Genomic DNA, 18313 nt, shown 5'->3' with positions numbered 1-18313 from the left:
TACACATAATGCTAACATAATTGGGAAGCGATCCTGTATCTCCAAAATGCTTAGTTACACCATAATGGTCGTCTTCAGTGAGTACAATTTTACTGAACCCACATAAGCAGTTCAGAATCTGATGATAGGAAAATATTTAGAAAACAACATGATCTCTTTGCAACACATCTCTTTAAAATCATGAATTAAGAAATCGTGCATTTAAAACTGTGTGTAAGAAAGAATAGATTGTGGCTTCCACTCTGCGCATGAAGGACCACTGAGGAAAAGGGTCATTAGCCAGCCCTTGGGCAAGGTCTGCTTCCCTAACATGTTGGACAGTAACAGTTGGATTTGATGGCGTAGCTGAGTTCTTGTTGAAGGAGGAAATTGAAAAATGAATGTCAGCAAATGACCACATTGACAGTGAGCCACATACCACTCGTCCCCTCCATCATCTCTATTGACGTAGCCTTCTATTGTCCTTGACTTTCTCTTGTACTCTGCATGCGTGGCTGAATTACTTATGTGTCCTATGTGTTTGCATAAGGAGAGTACAGTGGAGGGAACGATACCCCAGTGTGCTTCAGAGATAATGAAAAAATGCGGCTCATGCCTTTGTGAACATTTGAAATGTTGGTGCAGTGGCTAAGGATTAATAAAGCTTTGTGAGACCTCCACACCCCCATCTCAAGCATAGGCCTGGGGTAATACCCGACATGGGGAACATAATGTAATGTTGAGATTCTGAGATGACCTTTGAAACAGATTGTGGCTGGGCTGAGAAGCCTGAGGAAGTGAACATCTTGTCCTTTACTGATGGTTAAGAATGGGTTTATTATGAGCCATGTGATTTGATGTGGTAACTTTACATTTTAACAATTATAGCTTAATATTGCAAATGGTGTTATTTAAGGGACAGGATCAGATCAGGTTATTAAAAATCAGAATCAAAGGAGTCAACAAACTTGAAATTTAAGTGCAAATCTTTGCTTTTCACTGCTTTTAGTAATTTTTTTTAGTTATTATGGAATAAATTATCATAGGCATTAATCATAAAAACACTTTTTTTAGACAGTGGTGATCTAAGTCTGAGATATGACTTAGGTTCATTTGATTTTTGTAATGGGGTACAGGACACACTACCCCCGAATATGGGACATTGGCATATTGAATATTTCAAGCTGAAGGATTTTGAGAAAGTGGTGTATACAGGAAGGACTTTCTGACCTTCCCCTGAAGCAGGTCATAAAACCTTCTTGTGAGAGGTGCCCTCTCTATACCCAGAGGAAAGGAGCATCCTTATCTCCAAAGACTGTGATGATAGACAGAGAGAAATCTTCATGAACAGGCCTTGCGGAGTTTCCCCAGTTTATCACACTTCGTTCATACTCTTTATCCTATCACATCTATCCATGACTCTCCATTCTTCATCAGACCTAGCATAAAAACACTCAGGTTTAACCATGTCTTTGGGTCATTTCCTTAGGAAGCCTCTCATGTCATGTAAAATTTACACTAAATAAATCTGTATGCTTTTCTCTTGTTAATCTGTCCTTTGTGACAGAGGTTCCAATTGAGAAGTTAAAAGTGTAAAGGGAAAAAAATGTTTTTCCTCTCCTACATTTGCTTCCTTCCAGGCACCTCTTCATCTAGTGTTATTGCAAACATCCCCCTCTCCTTTTCCCTACTTCAAAAGATTGATCCCGATTGGGAGATGCCTTTATGGTGAAGTTAGCATTTAGCATGGATGTCTTTCCCAGTCTGGACCTACCTTTTACATTTTCTGAGGAAGCAGTGTATAGCACTGTGATTCTGGTTTCTGTGTCACCTTCATCTCTATTTTCTGATTTTAAAGAAATATCTTCAACCATTTAAATTTTTCAAATGATTCCTCTTTAGCAGAATTGTAACGTATATGTAATTTGAATAAATCTTGGTCTGTGCCCCACATGTCAAAGTAATTACCCAAAGATACCCACCACTTGAATCAAGTAGCAGATTCTTGCAAGTGGCAGAATGGAACCCAGCAGCAGCATTCAAGACCTGACACAGGTGGAGCTGAACAACTTAAGGTTCCTCTTCACATTGTGTTCTATGGAGGGTTGTCCCAGGGGCGCTCTTCACAACCCTGCACAGCCATTTGGCAGTCACTTCCCCCTCTGCTCTGAAATTGCACACTGGGCCACCTCGAGAAGATGAGGCAGTCAGTTACTGCTCTCAACATTGCAGTTATGTGGTAGGATCCTAAACGTTCACCGACAAGATATCTTTGCTGCCTAAGAAACCTTTTAAAAGTTGAAATCATATATGACAAGTGGCATGTATAAACCATTTCAGCCTTCTTTCTAATAGTGGAGAAAAACAGCCTAAATATCCACCAATGGGTGAATGGCTAAACAAACTATAGTATACCCGCATCGTGGAATGCTATTAATGTACGAAGTTGGTATGGGATGATCTTTAAGCCATGGCAACGAATGGAAAAAATTAGTACCAGGACACTTAATGTGTAGAGTATAATCCCATTTCTACTGTCCCCAACTATAAATATATTATAAAAACAAATATATTATAAAATTTATGTTGTATTTATGATATATTTATACACAGCAAAACAGTATATGTAGTATATATTTATAGAAAATATTTTAAAATGAATATAAAAAGGTGTGAGAGGATACAGGCCATACTGATATGGGAAAGAAACTGAGATTAAGGGTGGTAGTAAAGAGGAATTTTGTTTTTTGCTTTCTATGTTCCTGTATTGGCAAATTTTTTACCTTGTGGTGGAATCATGTGCTACAAATAAATATTTAAATTAACTTTGAACAGGTAGGACATGACTTAGGGAGAAAAGCAACTTTGACTGGGGCTAGGTAGAAATAATGAGGGAAGAGACACAGACACCTAACTGTTGAACACTTAACCGTTCAACTTCATTAATGAATCTACCAGTTACGATCAGGATGGCAGCTCTGTCGCTGTGGTTAATACTCTCAGAATGCTTAATTTTGCTCAAATGTCTTACTTTATTGCTTTTATGAGTAAATAAATAGAATACCTTTCAAACACACTCCTAGGTGTTTATTTAACTGTACGTTTATGATTATTTATTAGTGATTATACCTCAGTCTTTGTCTCTCCTCTCTACATTTCCCCTTTCCTTTCCTAACACCCTCCTTCCCTCCTCAATTGGCTTATGTCCCCTCTGTTTAGGAGCCACCTTGAAATTTGCAACTTCCCAGAAGTCTTTCTTAATTAACTCAGCCTCATTGAGAAATCTTTTACTCGGCATCTCCTTGGTGAATGTGCTTTAATGTTTGAGGATTTCATTTTGCACCTTCTGGTGGTGCTGCTTGCTAATTGGCTTTCACTTTTTGCATATATGTTCTCTTAATTCATCTTCTGAAGTAGCGGACTCTTCATGAAATAAAACATAAAACAGTGAAGCGTATGGACATTAGAGACAGAAACACTCGAATTTAAAACTTGACTCACACTTTTTGTTGGATGTTTTTAAGAAAATTTCTTCTTTTAAGCTCCTTTTCCCTACCTCTGAAACAAGAATAATAATTCCTATTTCATAGGATTGCTGTGTTGTTCCATTGACCTGTATGTGAAGCACGTGGCATGGGGCTTGTTGATAGTAAGCACTCAACGTGTGATTATTATTGGTACTGATCCTCTTCTATCTCCAACCCACTGTGTGTGTGTATATATAATGGTCCTGATGTCAGATAATGTCTGTAATGAGGTTTAAAGTTATGATTTATTTGTTAATTTTGGTAAAATATGTTCAGGGATCTGGGTATGTCTGGGCTTCACAAATAGAGAAATGAGGCTTCTACATTGTCAAATCTAACTCAGGTTGCCACCGAAGGGGACTCCTTTGTCCCTCAAGCCCCAGTTTCTGTGAATAATTTGGTCAGAATTTGCTCATATCCAAAGGAGATATTCCATGTTTGTCTAATTTTATGCTACTTTGGGGACTAAGCCGTATTTTGTCTTGGCATCATTTCTTGGCTAACTTACAACATATGTATGTTTGTGTTATTCATTCATGTAGTCATTCAGCAAAAATTTGCTAAATGCTGCTGTGCTGGGCACTAAAGATACACATGAAGCATGAATAGAAGCCTGCCAGGTAGACAAATCGGGGAGAGCAATGAAATAACAATATCAGGTTTGTATGTTATAAAGAAATTCTAGCTGCCAAGTGTAAGATGGATTAGATGGAGATGAGCATAGAAAGAGGGAATAAAATAAAGAGGCTGCTGGAGTTGTCTGGGTATGAGATAAAAAGTGACTGCACTAGGACATAAAAAGGGGGGATGGATGTTGAGAAAGGAATTTAGGAAGCTGAATTTATAGGACTTGGTGCTTGACTGATGTATTAAATTTGGATCACTGTCATAAGAGATGACCACAGATTTAGCACTGTAAAGCAGCATATATTTATTATGCTACAGTTCTATAGGTTAGAAATCTGACATGTGTCTCACTGGGCTAAAATCAGGGTGTCAGTAGGGCCGAACCGCTTTCTAGAGGCTCAAGGGGTGAATCGGTTTCCTTGCTCATTCAGGGTTATTAGCAGAATTTACTTCTTTGCATTTGTAGATTTGAGACCTCCATTTCCTTGCTGAGTATCAGCTGAGGCTCATTCCTATCTTCCAGAAGCTAACTGTGTTCCTTGACTCCCTTCCCCTATCTTCCAGCTACGGTGGATAGATCCCTTTCACACTTGGAATTTCTTCTGCCTCTTCTGCTTTCTTTGTCTCTCTCTTCTGCTTTAAAGGACTTGCATTCAATTGAGCCTATCCAGATAATCTAAGGTAATCCTCCATCTCCAGGTCCTCAATCACATCAGTAAAGTCCCTTTGCTATGGAAGGTGATATTTTCATAGGTTCTAGGCATCAGAATATGGACTTCTTTGGGGGAGCCATTATTATGACTTCTCCAATTAGATGTGGGGTTAAGAGACAGGCTAGAACCCAAGTTTCAGACTTCAACAGTCAGGTGGATGCAGCTTTAGGGGAAGAAGATGAATTTGGTTTTGAACATACTGACTTTTAAGGTGCTTCTGGGAAATCAAAATGGGACAATCAAATAAGTAGTTAGATGCACCAGCCAAAAGGCAGGAGAAATCAAAGCAGGAGACACCGATTAGGAATCCATCAACCTACAGTGAGGCCTCAGTGAATGTGTAGCATGGGCAGAGAATAGGGCTGAAAACAGAATGCTGGAGCCAGTAATATTTAGGTGTGCCGGAGAAAGGAGAAGTACTCACAAAAGGAACAGTGAAAAAAATACATGGTCTTTGTGACACATTTCTTCATTTCTACTCTACCTGGCCTATTTTCTCCTCATTCCGTGGTTTTCTGCCTACTTGTAGTTTCTGCCTCTGAAACTTTAACTCGCACATTTTGCTTTGTGGCCTCTCCTGACTGCTTTGTCATCATGGATCTCTCAGCTTCAGCTCCCCTTACTAAATTGCCTCATTCTCTTGGTTTTTTCAGTTCAAGATGGGAAAAAACCTTCTAAGGAGAATCGGATTGACCCAGCTTATTTTAAGTCAGGCTGTAGTCACCAAATTAAATTAGGTGCCCACCTCTGTCCCATCAATAACTAAAATAAATTCAGTTTGACTGTTCGGCAAATCATTTTGTTCCACAGAGGCTTTGGGGGAAGGAGGTTAAGTTTATCTCTCTTATGTTTACTGGACCCAAGATTATATTGTCAAAAATGAGCATATAATTGGTTCAGGGCTCTCTCTCCCATCACTCCATGCTTCTAGCCTCATGTAGCCCAATGCCAAGTGATCTTTATAGAAAATGAATTTTGGGTTCAAAACACAGGAATAAAATCCAGGCAGGTAAAACTCAAATCCAATGTAGTAATTTTCCTCCACCGACTAATCTGTTTTCTGTATTGCCTTGGTGTGTCTATAACCATTATCCAAATGAAAGCTTGTTATTCAGATTCATTGCTTTTCTGAGCACTCACCATTTACACTTCCTGAGATGCAGGCTCTCGGCATCCATATATGTAAGCGAGTGGTGCCCGCCTGTCTCTGAATCACAGCGACAGTTCCCATCATACTGAATATGAAGTGTCTTACGTCTTTTAAGAGAGACCCTCTGGGCAGGGTTGCAGCTTGCATCTGTAGTTTTGAGAGGAGTCAAAAAGGTACCATTACTATTATTTGGTGCTTTTCCTGGATAGTGAGAGAACTAAAATTTATATTGCCAGTGCAAACAATGTACTGTAAAGTCTTCAAATTTCTTTTAGTTTTTATCACACACAGATAATAATCTTTCACAAGATCTCAATTTACTGAACCTAAGTGCGATGGCTGGATTCCAGGAAAGGCGGGGCATCTACAAGTTCAAATGAGGGTCTCTGAAACAAATTCCTCTGATACCAAGTTTCAAAGATGTTCAGGCCATCAGGGCTTGGTAATGGTTTGGGTTAGTGGTGATCTGCTGCTGTTCTCTGTGCCCTGCTGCAGAGGTTCAAGGCAACACTTAAATGGTAGCCCCCGTCCATAGTTCCTGTTGAGAAACAGACTGAAAACAGGAAGGTAGTGTTCTCTACACAAGAGTGGATACTTATCATCCATTTCTCCAGTGGACCCTTGCCAGGTTGTTCTCTAATTGTGGCAGAGGGCTGTTCCTGCATGCTTAGCTGGCCGATGTCAAGGCTACTAGGCTTGTTTTAAATCAAATCTGTACACTCTGTCTATAAAATGACTTCTTGGTCATGGCTAACTGCTTTGGGGGTGAATTAAGTCTATTGGATGGTAATTGCTTAAGTAGCTCTTATCCATGAAACTGGCTTCAGTGAGAATAGAATGAGCAGAAAACCTGGATTGGGCTGTAGAGATAATCTAGGTCAACCTGCTCACTGAGAAATGCCACACTGAAGCCCACAGAGGTGAGCTGGGAGAACACGGGATGAACAACCTCAAACAGCTGGAGCCAATAAAAACAGGTCAGTCCAACTAGTATTGAAGAAGTTATATGATGGTACTTTTATTATTTAAAAATGCTAGGGAAAGATTAAAGCAAATATTGTTGGATGGAATGAGAGATAACGAGGCAACCTCCAGAATAACTGAAGGGCAACCTTCAACTGCTACTCTTTCTAGCTGGGTACACAGATAATTCGCCTTTGCATCTTTTCATCAGATGATCTGAAGGATAATTCTTATGCAGAACAGAGAAATCATATACTTCCTTTCTTATCATTTTTCCTTCCCATCTTGTCCTTGCCTCCTGCTCTCTCCCCAGACCCAAAATAGTCTATCTTTGCTCCCCTCGCCCACAAATTACTCACATTCTTTGACTCTACTAGACATTTTTATGCTTCTGTGACTTGGTACATGTTTTCTATTCCTGAAATGGTTTCTCTCTCCTCCTCTATCTTGAAAAATCCAACCTAATCTTCAGGGGTCAGCTAAAGTTCATCTTCTTTATAAAGTCTTCTGGGACTCCCCACATTGGGTAAATTGCCCCCTTAATTGTCCTTTTACATAACATTGTGCTTGTGCTTCTATTATATCACTTATCAAATTATATTTTAATCATATGATAGGATAATATTCTGAAATATTTTTTACTCAATTAGGATTAATTGCATATAACTGTGGCTTAAAGAAGATGGAAATTTATTTCCCTCTTCTGTTAAGGAAGACTAGGGGGAAGCAGTTTAGAGCTGGTATGGCAGCTATGCAGTGTCATCATGAATTCAGTTTGCTATCTACCTTTTTTGCTATATTCAGCTCATAGCTTTCATTTTCAAGTTCACCTCATGTCCAAAGTGGCTACTTAAGCTCCAGCCATGACATGCATGCTCTAGGAAGCAAAAAGGGAGAAGAAGAAAGATGGCATGTCTCCTCTATTTTAAGAAGACTTTCTGAAAATACCAAAGAACAGTTTTACTTCTGTATTATTGCCCAGAACTGAGTCACATGGCCACATCTACCTGCAAGGAACTCAGAAAAAAATGTAACTTTTATATAGCAGCATATGTAAAAATAAAAATTGTACCTTAAGAAATGAGAAGAGAATGGGTATTGAGAGGCAACTTGCAATCACAGTATCTGATACAGTATTTGTTTCTGCTTACTCTGACTGCTTCTTATTTTTCTACCTATTGAAACTGAGCAATCTATGGTTTCAGGAAGCTGTTGGGACCCTGGTGAAAACAAAGATCACATGTAATGGGTTTAAAATTTACAGTCATAATTCAGGTTTGCATAAACGTAACTCTTCATTTCCTGAACTTGACTTGCCCACAAGTCCCTCTTTCTATTTATGGCTAGGGGAAAAAATCCGATCAAAAGCGTGGGCGTGCAAAAATTAAACTTTCCTCCCACCTTCTGAGTTCTCCTGACTGGGCTAATAATCACATTAACAGAGACATATTAACAGGAGAAAATGTCCACAGTTTATTATGCATGTACATGCGGGGGTGTCGTAGGAGTATGAGACCTAAGGAGGGATTGGGTAGTTGAGGCTTATATTGCAATCTGGACAAAGGAGAATGGGGCTAGGGGTCTGAGATTTTAAAGGGAAAGCAGGTAACTTACAGGTAGAAAAGAAAGCAAACATGTGGTAAACAAATTCTTGCTGAGCCACCAAGAAACAATTGGACACAGTTTAACAAACAGGCTTTGCTAGATTTCTCCCTGTGTGCCACATTTAGTTTACATTATGTTGCTAAGGTGATACTCCCTTCCTTTAAGCAGATTTTTCTATCTGAATTCCTTTAAGCAGGTAAAGGGGGAGGGTCGAGGGTTTTTTCTGAGTCTTTTGTTTCTTAATAATCAGCTTAAAAATCAGTATCTCAAAAGGCATATTTTGGGGTGGCAAAACTTTGGTTCTCTTCAAAGGTAATGTCACTTCTGTTTTAAAATTGAATCACTTCAGGTAAATATTCCATCAAATTCAGAGCTCTTCCCTTTCCCTTTTTCCTGCCTCTTACCCGAAAGTAGCAAGGTCACCACAGAGTCTCTCTGTAGTTCTCTGGTTCTCCTGGGCCTCCGAGAATTAGTTATGTGGGATATCTGCCCCTGTCTCTACCCAGGGACCACTCAGGGTCAGGGTCTTAGCTGTTTTGCTTTCTCCAGTGCCTATTGCAGAAGTTAACACATAGGAAATAGTTTAAAATGTGACCAATGAATTTATGAGTATACCTTAAATGCATCACATAATTAATTCAAATGGTAGCATAATGATCTGAAAAATCTGCAAAATTAAAAGTCTATTTCCCTAAAGCTCCTAGCACTGGGATTATAGCTTTCTTATGGCACTAATAATATTCAGTTACAGTGGCTGTGTGTTTGCTTCGTCCCTCGTTAGAGTGTCTGTCCCCCGAGGAATGTTCCTGAGGGGAACGTAATTTAATGAATGATTCCCACTCGGGAAGAAATAGAATAGATTTATTAAAGCTATTTAGAATGATATCAGTAGACAAGTTGATATTTTGTTTTTAACTGAATATTTTTTGTAAGAAAAAAATTGCTTTTGTTTTTCAGAAATCCTCCACCCACTTTACTTTACCCGGAAGAATGGTGTGAGGAATTCAATCACTTTATTTCACAGTGAGTATTCCTTCCACTGAAAATTTCTCATCCAACAAAGCCTTGAACAGTGATTGGAGAAATCCAAGCTGCAGAATTTACTTGGCACTAGAAGTTGTTAAGCCTTTTAGCACGTTATGACATAGAATTTGTTCCAGTAAATGATAGAAGATCTGCAGGATTTGAAAAATAAGGAGTTCCATTTGACTCTTAGCTGTACTCATCCTCCTTATAATATGGGACACATTTATCTGAGAATCTACTTTGTCCTGGGGCAAACATCACCAAATTGGATGCCTGCACTGAGATCAGAGAGGAGGTAAAAGATGGTAGCTTTCAACAGAGGTTTTACAGCTTGGAAATTGGGCTTTACTCTAAGATCTATGGTATGGGACCAGTGCTCCAGTTCCCAAGGTGATTGAAAGGGCAAAGCAGGTTCTCAGGCCCAAGGCACCAAGGCAAAGAGCCCCAGCCAGGGCTTGAGGTGTGCAGAAAAAGATGAAACCCCAACTGATGGGTGATGTGCTTGGAGCTATATTACTGAGGACTAAGCAAGATTGCATGGGATTAAGACAGGAGCAGAACCAACACCACCAACAATGAGGTGATGACTCAGTGCTGGAAACATGAACTTTTGGCCAGGCCCCTGGCAGAGGACTACACTGGTCACAAGACTGGGGAAGATGCTCAGTGTGCTAGAGGGGTGGGGATTTAGACCAGGCATTACAGGCCATATCCAGTCACAGGAGCAGGAAAGAGGTGCCCTTGGTGCCTTGTATATCAAATAAGATATTTAGAGGTCATGGGAGGAGAAAAGAAGTAACTAAAATAGCTGACAAACAGGAAGTAGGGAAGGGTCAACACAGATTTCTCTAATATATATTTGTGTGCTCCCACAAAGAGGCAGGGCAATGAAAAAGACTAGGTCTCTTCATCATCTTCCCTAATCAATCAAAATACAGATCAACAATCCCTTATTCACAATTCCAAACTCCAAAGAGCTCTGGAAAATGAAAGTTTTTTTGTATTTGAGTCATTTAGCTGCAAGCCCTGACCTTAAGTGAACTGATTTGGTAGCAACACAAGACCTAAACTGAAGTGGGGTTATTTATAGTTGTTATTTATCTCACTCAGTGTGAATATTCATGTGAATTGCTACAAATGTATTAATGTGTTTGATTACAGTGTGCTGCTCCAGATCCTGCTGGGAATGTTACATAACATACAGTGAATGCGCTGGTTTACTTTTCTAAAATTTGATAAAATTCCGAATTCCAAAAAAATATTTGGCCCCAAGGGTTTTGTATAAAGAACATTTCATTTTCGTTTCAAATGTAACATACTTCTCTGTCTCTGAAATCTTTTGCTTGTCTAATGCCTCCTGGATTTGTGCCATCTTCCTCAGGAGTGAGGACTGGTAAGGAACTCTAAGAACTCTACCCATGTTGAGCAAGGCCATGTTGAACTGTGACCATAAAGTTCAAGGCCAGGGGACGAAGGACATTTTCCTGCCCTTCTAGTCCCCACTCTAATGTTCCTGCAATGACTGCAGAATGCAGTAGTCACAAGTCAAGGGTTGTGATGTCGGGCCATATCGAGAGGAACAACAGAAGCAGCAGGAGGAATGATGCTCATGAAGGAGCCGAGGAAGAGCCACTCCCTGAGATATGGGAGACTAAGGAGGTGAAGGGAACTGGAGTACTAAAAGCTCCTTGGTGGCTGGGAACACATTTTAGATGGGCCCAGGGAAAGAAATCCAGTGGCTAAGGTTCCAGTGATTTTGTTGGCAAAGGCTGGCTGCAAAGTTTTTCTTTTCATTCTGTTGCTACCCACAGATGCCCTTGATTGACCTTCTCTAAACTGTTGGCCTAGAAAAAAATCATTACAAATTCATAACTACGCCTTCCTATACCAAGCTCTCATGTTGCCTCTGAAATGTGACTTGACTCACCAAATTTGGCTTCTGTATACTTATTCAGGAGTGTGTTTTTGTTCTTAAACCAAGCACGGTATTGCTTGGTTAGATGTGGGAATAAATGTACATGAATGAAGATGGGATAGGGACATTCAGGGTTAAAAACAGTATAGAAATCCTTCTCAATCATTGATTTTTCTTTATGGAAAATCCTATTATATGCTCATTTAAATCTGCTTATGTTTTCCTCAATTCTGAGAATTTCAGATGCACTCATTCTGAGTTGCTTTAGACTTAGAAAGTTCTTGATACTAGAATGAAGAACTAAAGATGGAAAACAGTTGTTGAAACTGCAAGGGAGGGAGTGTCTGAAAAGATTCTGATGAAATGAGGAAGGTAAATAGAAATTAAGTGGTTGTGTGCTTTTCTACTAATTTAAGATATGGAAAAATGTCATCGATCTTCTGTTTAATGAGTTTTTATTGGTTTCATTCGTGAAAATATTATATATTATAAATGTTCATAGATTCTTTCCTGACCTCAGCTCCCTAATTTTTTTTCCCCCATAACCTGTTAATTCCTCAACCATGAATTCTCCTTTCACTAGGTTTTTGGGACTAAAACTCTCAAGATTAGGGACTAATTATTTTATATTTTTAGGTAGAAACGTGCCCACTCTTCTCAAATAATATCCTTTGGTTTTGTAGATAAGCCTACCTATCCTAGGCTGTCATTACTCAGACTACCAAATGCAATTTAACTTTACTGTTTCATTCTATTTATTCAAATCTCTAATTAAATATAAACAATGATACTCACTGGGCTAGAAATGTCTATTTAAAGAGATAGCCTTGGTTGGCTTTTGTATTTACCTTGCTCATATGGGGAGGGAAAGGGAAGAAGGATGGAGGATTAAGATCTTCAGATTATAAGCTTTTCATTATTGGTGGGACTGGGGTGGGGAAGATGATTATCTGGTAATTTCAGCAAAAGTGTTTTTAGCCTGAATTATCCAGATAATTGCTTCAGTTCCCCTTGCAGACTGAGCTGTGGTTCTTTGTACTTAAGTAAACTAAACTGGTTCTCTCTAAATAAAAAGAACTAGAAACTCTTTAACAGCTTTAAAATCTTCAATACCTTGTTCCCATATGACTGCTGAACCATAGCAGAGTCATTCAATGATTTCTGTCTTTCTTGGTCCATAATAGTCACCAGTCATCAAAGGACCTGTATGGCTTCTTATCGATTGCTACAGTGGTCTGAAGGGATTGCCTGGCTGCAGCCTAGTGATTACACCTTTGTAGACAAGAGAGAGGGCATGAGCACATGCATGTGTGTTTGTGTGTGTGTATGTGAGAGAACAAGAGAGAGGGAGGGAGGGACAGGGAGAGGGTGAGCAATGGAGGGCAAAGGTTTGCATGAGGTGGGAGGGGAAGAAGGAAACTTGAGTGCTGGGATGCGACTTAATGTTTTTCAGATTTTTTTCTAGCCTCCTTAATTCGGAGACCGTAGGAGAAATTTTAAGGCCTGAAATCCTATTAGTAAACTTGTTTAGGGGTTAAAAAATAAGTAAAGAAACATTAGCCTATTTGGTTCTGAACCTTTGGTCGTTAGTGATAATTGACTCATTTATATGTGTTAGTTATGCATTTGTCAAAACATGACTTCTGACAGCTTAGTTATGATAAATTAAACATGATGCTCACATAAATTCTGCACTGCTCTTTATCCAAGTGCTAGGACCCTGCCCGATGTTTTTTTGTCACTTCTGCAATGTACCGTTGGCTTTGTAAAGATTTCATTATCAGCTCTTCCCCTGTGGCTAACGCTATTTGCATAACAAGTTTATCTGGTTCAAGTCCCAGCCAGACCTGTTTTGTCAGGAGGCTTTATTCAGAAGTAGCCTTTTGATAAGATAACACTAATTTTCCTTTGCCAAATTCACCTTCCTTTTAATAGATGTCACTATTTTTTTTAATTTCAAATTAATTTCAGAAAATTAATTTTGAATTAATTTTGACTAAATTACAAAATTACAAAAATTCAAAAATCTCAACCATTGGTTAAAAGGTATCTGTGTACTATGCTTTTTCATTTTGCCTCTAAAACATTTGGAGTTTTATTAGGAATTAGATTTCGTATTTCATCATCGATGGCTCTTGAGCTGATTAGTGAGACAAGAAAGTTAGATTTCTCTTAGTCAAGGGCAAAGCCATCGAGAGCACTATGCTTCTCAGCTTTGGACTTAGTGATGACTTGAACTATATGGTCGCCCTCCCCCTCAACCGTCGACTGCTTTCCTGGGTTTGCTGGCTAGACCACAAGTGTGCAGGTATGTCTATTTCCCAGAGTGAGCATTGTGGCGGAGCCCTGTCATTTATTCATGAAATGTTGAGGTGGCCTTTCCTATTCCTCCAAATGACATTCAAATAATTACAAGCAGTTGCACTGAATGTTAACAAGGTGAGATTATTTTGAGCCATAAAACTACTAAAACTCATGGGCATTTGCATAAATTTATTTTTTAAAAATTGAAACTCAGACCTGGAACATTTGCTTTTTTCTAGGCCTAAATATTTATAAAGGTAACCATTTTGGGGTGGTTGTTTCCTTGACATTGATTGTATTCCCTTCAAGACACCAATTCTCAGCTCTTATCCATTTTCCATTTTGTGTTTCAATGCAGCTTAATGCGACATGGCTTTATAATATCAATGAACGATACTTGGAATGATAAATATTGTAACTCAGTGACTGATTAAGTTCCACAAATATTTATGGCTTTTTAAGTCCTGTTGGATTCTCAGGTGGCCATGCAAAGAGTTAATGCTTCCTAGAGTGGAAGGATACAATAACCTTTATTTACATTACTTTGCAAATTGGTAATTTTAATTAAAATGAGCAGCGATATCTCCAGTGACAGACTCTTTCCACTTTAGATTTATTTAGCCAATGATTAGCTATTATGGCTTCTTGAATTAATTAGCATCTCTTGAGCTACAGAGATTTAGTGAATTAATAAAAAACTCATTGAGAAGCTAAAAAAATTCTAATTAAAAACCCCCCAAATTCTCTTCTCCCCTCAACATATATTGATCAATACACTTATAAATGGAACCCAACTTTTCTCTCATTTTGAAAAATTGGAATTATTTCCCACTTCATGAGAACAAATAAAGCTGTGTGTTTCAAGGTCGTATCTCCCATAAAAACATCTAATTTAGATTACCTAATAGATCATTTAAAGACACCAAGGGCCTGATTTGATCTCACTACCCCACTTATAAACTCAGCCAATGAAATCTGAGTTTCTCATGGTATAAACCAAGAAGTGTCTCTGTGACTTGAAGTTTGAAACACAATGCATTGTACACCATATACCTGAAATATCCTCTCGTCCTAGGAACTGTGGCAAAGAGGGTTTTAGCCTCATTCAAAAATAAGCAAAAGGCATTGTAAAGTGGGTAATCCAGTCTCCATATTCTGTTTATTTCCCAACAAATGCTGGGTTTAGATCTTGTGAGAAGCCAGATCTGTCGCGTATGTCATAGATTTCACATTAATGCTGTGGCACAATATTTTAGGTGATGTTTAGATAGGATTAATCTAAATGATATTCTGTATCATTTACCTATACTGGCTTTTCTTCCTTTCCTCCTCTTCTTTTTTAAAAATCATACTTGAATTTTATAATGTAAATCAAGAAGCATCTGCAGTTGAAATAAACGAGTGATTGTGAGCTGTCTACCTGTCCATGTGCAGGGTGTGCGGAGGGGTGGCAGCATGGCTCACATGTCTGCCTCACAGCCTGTCCCTCTCCCCTCCCCAGAGTGCCACCTGGCTCATCATCAAGGAGAGGCAGTTGTAGAAGAGCAATGTATGCATCCAGCTGCGTCACTTACTAGCTTTGCAACCCTTGGGGAGATATTTAACCTCTCTGACCCTTGGTCCTCATTTGTCAAATTGGGACTGAGAATACCTGCCTCATAGGGTTACTGTAAAGATTAAATTATATAATGTGTAGAACCTGGCAAATAATAATGACTAATATATGCAACTCTTACTCATTCTAGGCTCTGTTCTTTACATGTCATATAATTCACTTATTCTTCATGATCCTATGAGACAGTTCTAATATTATCTGCATTTTATAGAAATCGAGGTAGAAAGAGGCCAAGAGTCCCAAAACCACAGCTAATAAGTGGTAGAGCTAGGATTTGAACCCCAGCAGACTTGTTTCTGTGTTCATGCTCAGCCAGCAATAGTCATTTTTATTATCCTTCGCATTTGGTTTGTACCACTATTCTAAAACTGCTTTTTAAAAGTGTGACTGGCTCTCCTTTTCTCTGTCATCATGATGTGTGTAGTTGACTCTGTTCCTTGCTATGTCTTATCATAAGACTTTCAGGATCAAGTGGTACCTGGCTAAGAAACAAATGCATAATTTTCCCATTCCCCAATGGATTCAGATTAAAACGTGCACTACATTCAGTTACAAGAGGAGGCATTAGGGAAGTATCAAGCTGGGTCTATAAGGAATTGCACATGAGATGACACATGTATTTATGCCTTATCAAGGTCATTAGCATTTTGTCATTTCAAGCCAAAAACATCACCACTATCTGGACAGTTGGATATGTTTTATTGGGGAAATTATTTTTCTCTTTGGTTCTATACTTCTGCACTAATAGGTTCAGTAATAAATATGTGAGACCTTTTGTTAAAAAAAAAAAACATCAATGACTTCATCCTTGACACCTCTGGAATAATTATGTCTGCTATCTACCTTCTCTTTATTTAGACTTAAACTCACTGACTTGTACAGCTCAGGCCATTCTCTCTCTCTCTCTCTCTCTCTCTCACTCTCTCACTCCTTCACTCCCTTCTCAGCAGCAACACTCTGCCCCCTCAAACTCAACCTTTGATAATCATCTCCAGCAGGAGTCAAAACAGAGGCAGTGTCTGGAGTGCAGACTTATCTTCACTTCTTTGCTCTGCTAATAATCTGGGAGTTAGGCCATCATGTCTGATAGGGCACATGGCAGCCACCTAGGTCCCTGCCCTTGTGCTGCCCCATTTAGTGTAATTTCTGTTCCCAAGGACACCTCATGGGCTAAGATGGCTGCTATAGCCCCCCAAATTACATGCTTATTACAGGCAGATGGAAGGGGAGAAAAATGAAAGTCTCCTTACTTTAAGAAGACTTTCTGTCTGTTTCATACAACATGTTATTAGCTACAACTTAATCACATGGCCATACCCAACTACAAAGAAGCTGAGACATGTAGTCTCACGGCAGCCAAGGTCAGCACCAGGGCTCTATCTCTGAGTATAGTGGAAAATATATAGACAGGTAGCAATTTATAGCCATGCTACTTTATAGAGTGTTGCAGAGATTAGGTGAGATATAGACTGAGAGTTCAACAAATGTGAGTGGTAATGAGGGATGCTATAACTCACAATAGTGATGCTGTCAACAGAGATGTGAGGGTCAGGATGAGATCCATTAGGGCGCCTGGGGTGGTAAGTCACAACAGAAGTGGATCTTGAGGAGAGGCAGTCGTGATCCCCACCGAGGCAGATCTGCGCCCTGGGAGAGACGAGGAAAGTAAGGTCGAGGTGGAAGCATGGAGTGGCCAGCTCGACACCCACCGAATCTTCTCCCAAGAGCTGCAATGTTCTTCTGGTTCAATGCTAAGCCCCCAGCTTCCCGCCTGCTCCTCCATTCTCTGGCCACTGTAGTTTCCACTGTGGATTTCCATAGGCTCTGGAGCAGAAGGAAATCTGGCTCTGGGTCAATAAGAATTTCCATTAAAAATGGAAATGAAGGCTCATGTCACCATTACTACACTCTTCCAGCCCACTGATGATTTCTGGCAGGGATGAAAATAACAGACATAGCCCTTTTTCACTAATGAGGAAAGGGCTGGGGTTTTTTTTGTTTGTTTGTTTTTTTAGTGGATTCAAAATTTATGACAGTGATTTTATATATAACGAGTTGTTATAGTGTCTCTTAGTCTTCCATTTCCTTTTGCGTGTGTGTGCAGATTCTGTTGACCTCCCAGTATTTCAATTTGGAATTTCCTAGTGTCATCAAATGCACAATATAGCTATCATACCAGGTTAATGAGTGAGGGGAAAATTCCATAATTTATTTTTGATGTGAAGGACTATTGAATGTTTTCTTGAAAGAAGAATTTCATTTAAAAGGCTATATTTTAGTGAATAATGGGAATTCTTGCCATTAAGGGAGGCCCAAAGCTTAAACTCTTAGGCTCAAGCAGTTTCCACACTCACATACCGAAAAAGCCTGGCTTTGATTTGAATTGTGTCCCTGAAACTTCATATGTTGAAGTTCTAACCCTCAGTATCTCAGAATGTGAACTTATTTGGAAATAGGGCCTTTGTAGATATAATTAGTTAAGATGAGGTCATACTGGCGTCTTTATAAAAGGGGGAAATTTGGACACAGACGCACATAGATAATATCATGTGAAGATTGGACTTATGATGCCACAAGCCAAGGAACTACCGGAAACTAGGAGAGAGGCCTGGAGTAGATCCTTCCCTAGCACCTTCAGAGGGAGCATAGCCCTACCAATCTTGAGTATTGATCTCAGACTTCTAGCCTCCAGAATTATGAGACAATAAATATCTATTGTTTAAGCCACTGAATTTGAGGTACTTTGTTCTGACAGCCCTAGGAAATTAATACAGTTCCAGACTTGATGGTTACATCACCTTAAGTTATTTGATCTCTCCGAGGCTTCCTAAGCTGTGGATGAGGATAGAAAGGTCTGTCTACCAGTGAGGATCAAATGTAAAATCTTTT

At 39.3% G+C, this 18313-nt stretch overlaps 1 protein-coding gene across 1 annotated transcript in view; it reads left to right on the top strand.

Annotated features, from left to right (window-relative positions):
- Window positions 1-18313, top strand: part of MYO3B (myosin IIIB) — a 355967-nt gene that overhangs the window by 100047 nt on the left and 237607 nt on the right. Inside the window, exon 8 of the mRNA XM_023528462.1 lies at window positions 9522-9587. Coding sequence (XP_023384230.1) covers window positions 9522-9587 — 66 coding nt within the window. The remainder of the gene's footprint in view (window positions 1-9521; window positions 9588-18313) is intronic.

The sequence above is a fragment of the Pteropus vampyrus genome, unplaced genomic scaffold (genome assembly GCF_000151845.1).
Source record: "Pteropus vampyrus isolate Shadow unplaced genomic scaffold, Pvam_2.0 Scaffold2, whole genome shotgun sequence".
Taxonomy (NCBI): domain Eukaryota; kingdom Metazoa; phylum Chordata; class Mammalia; order Chiroptera; family Pteropodidae; genus Pteropus; species Pteropus vampyrus.
This window is presented reverse-complemented; position numbering and strand designations above follow the sequence as displayed.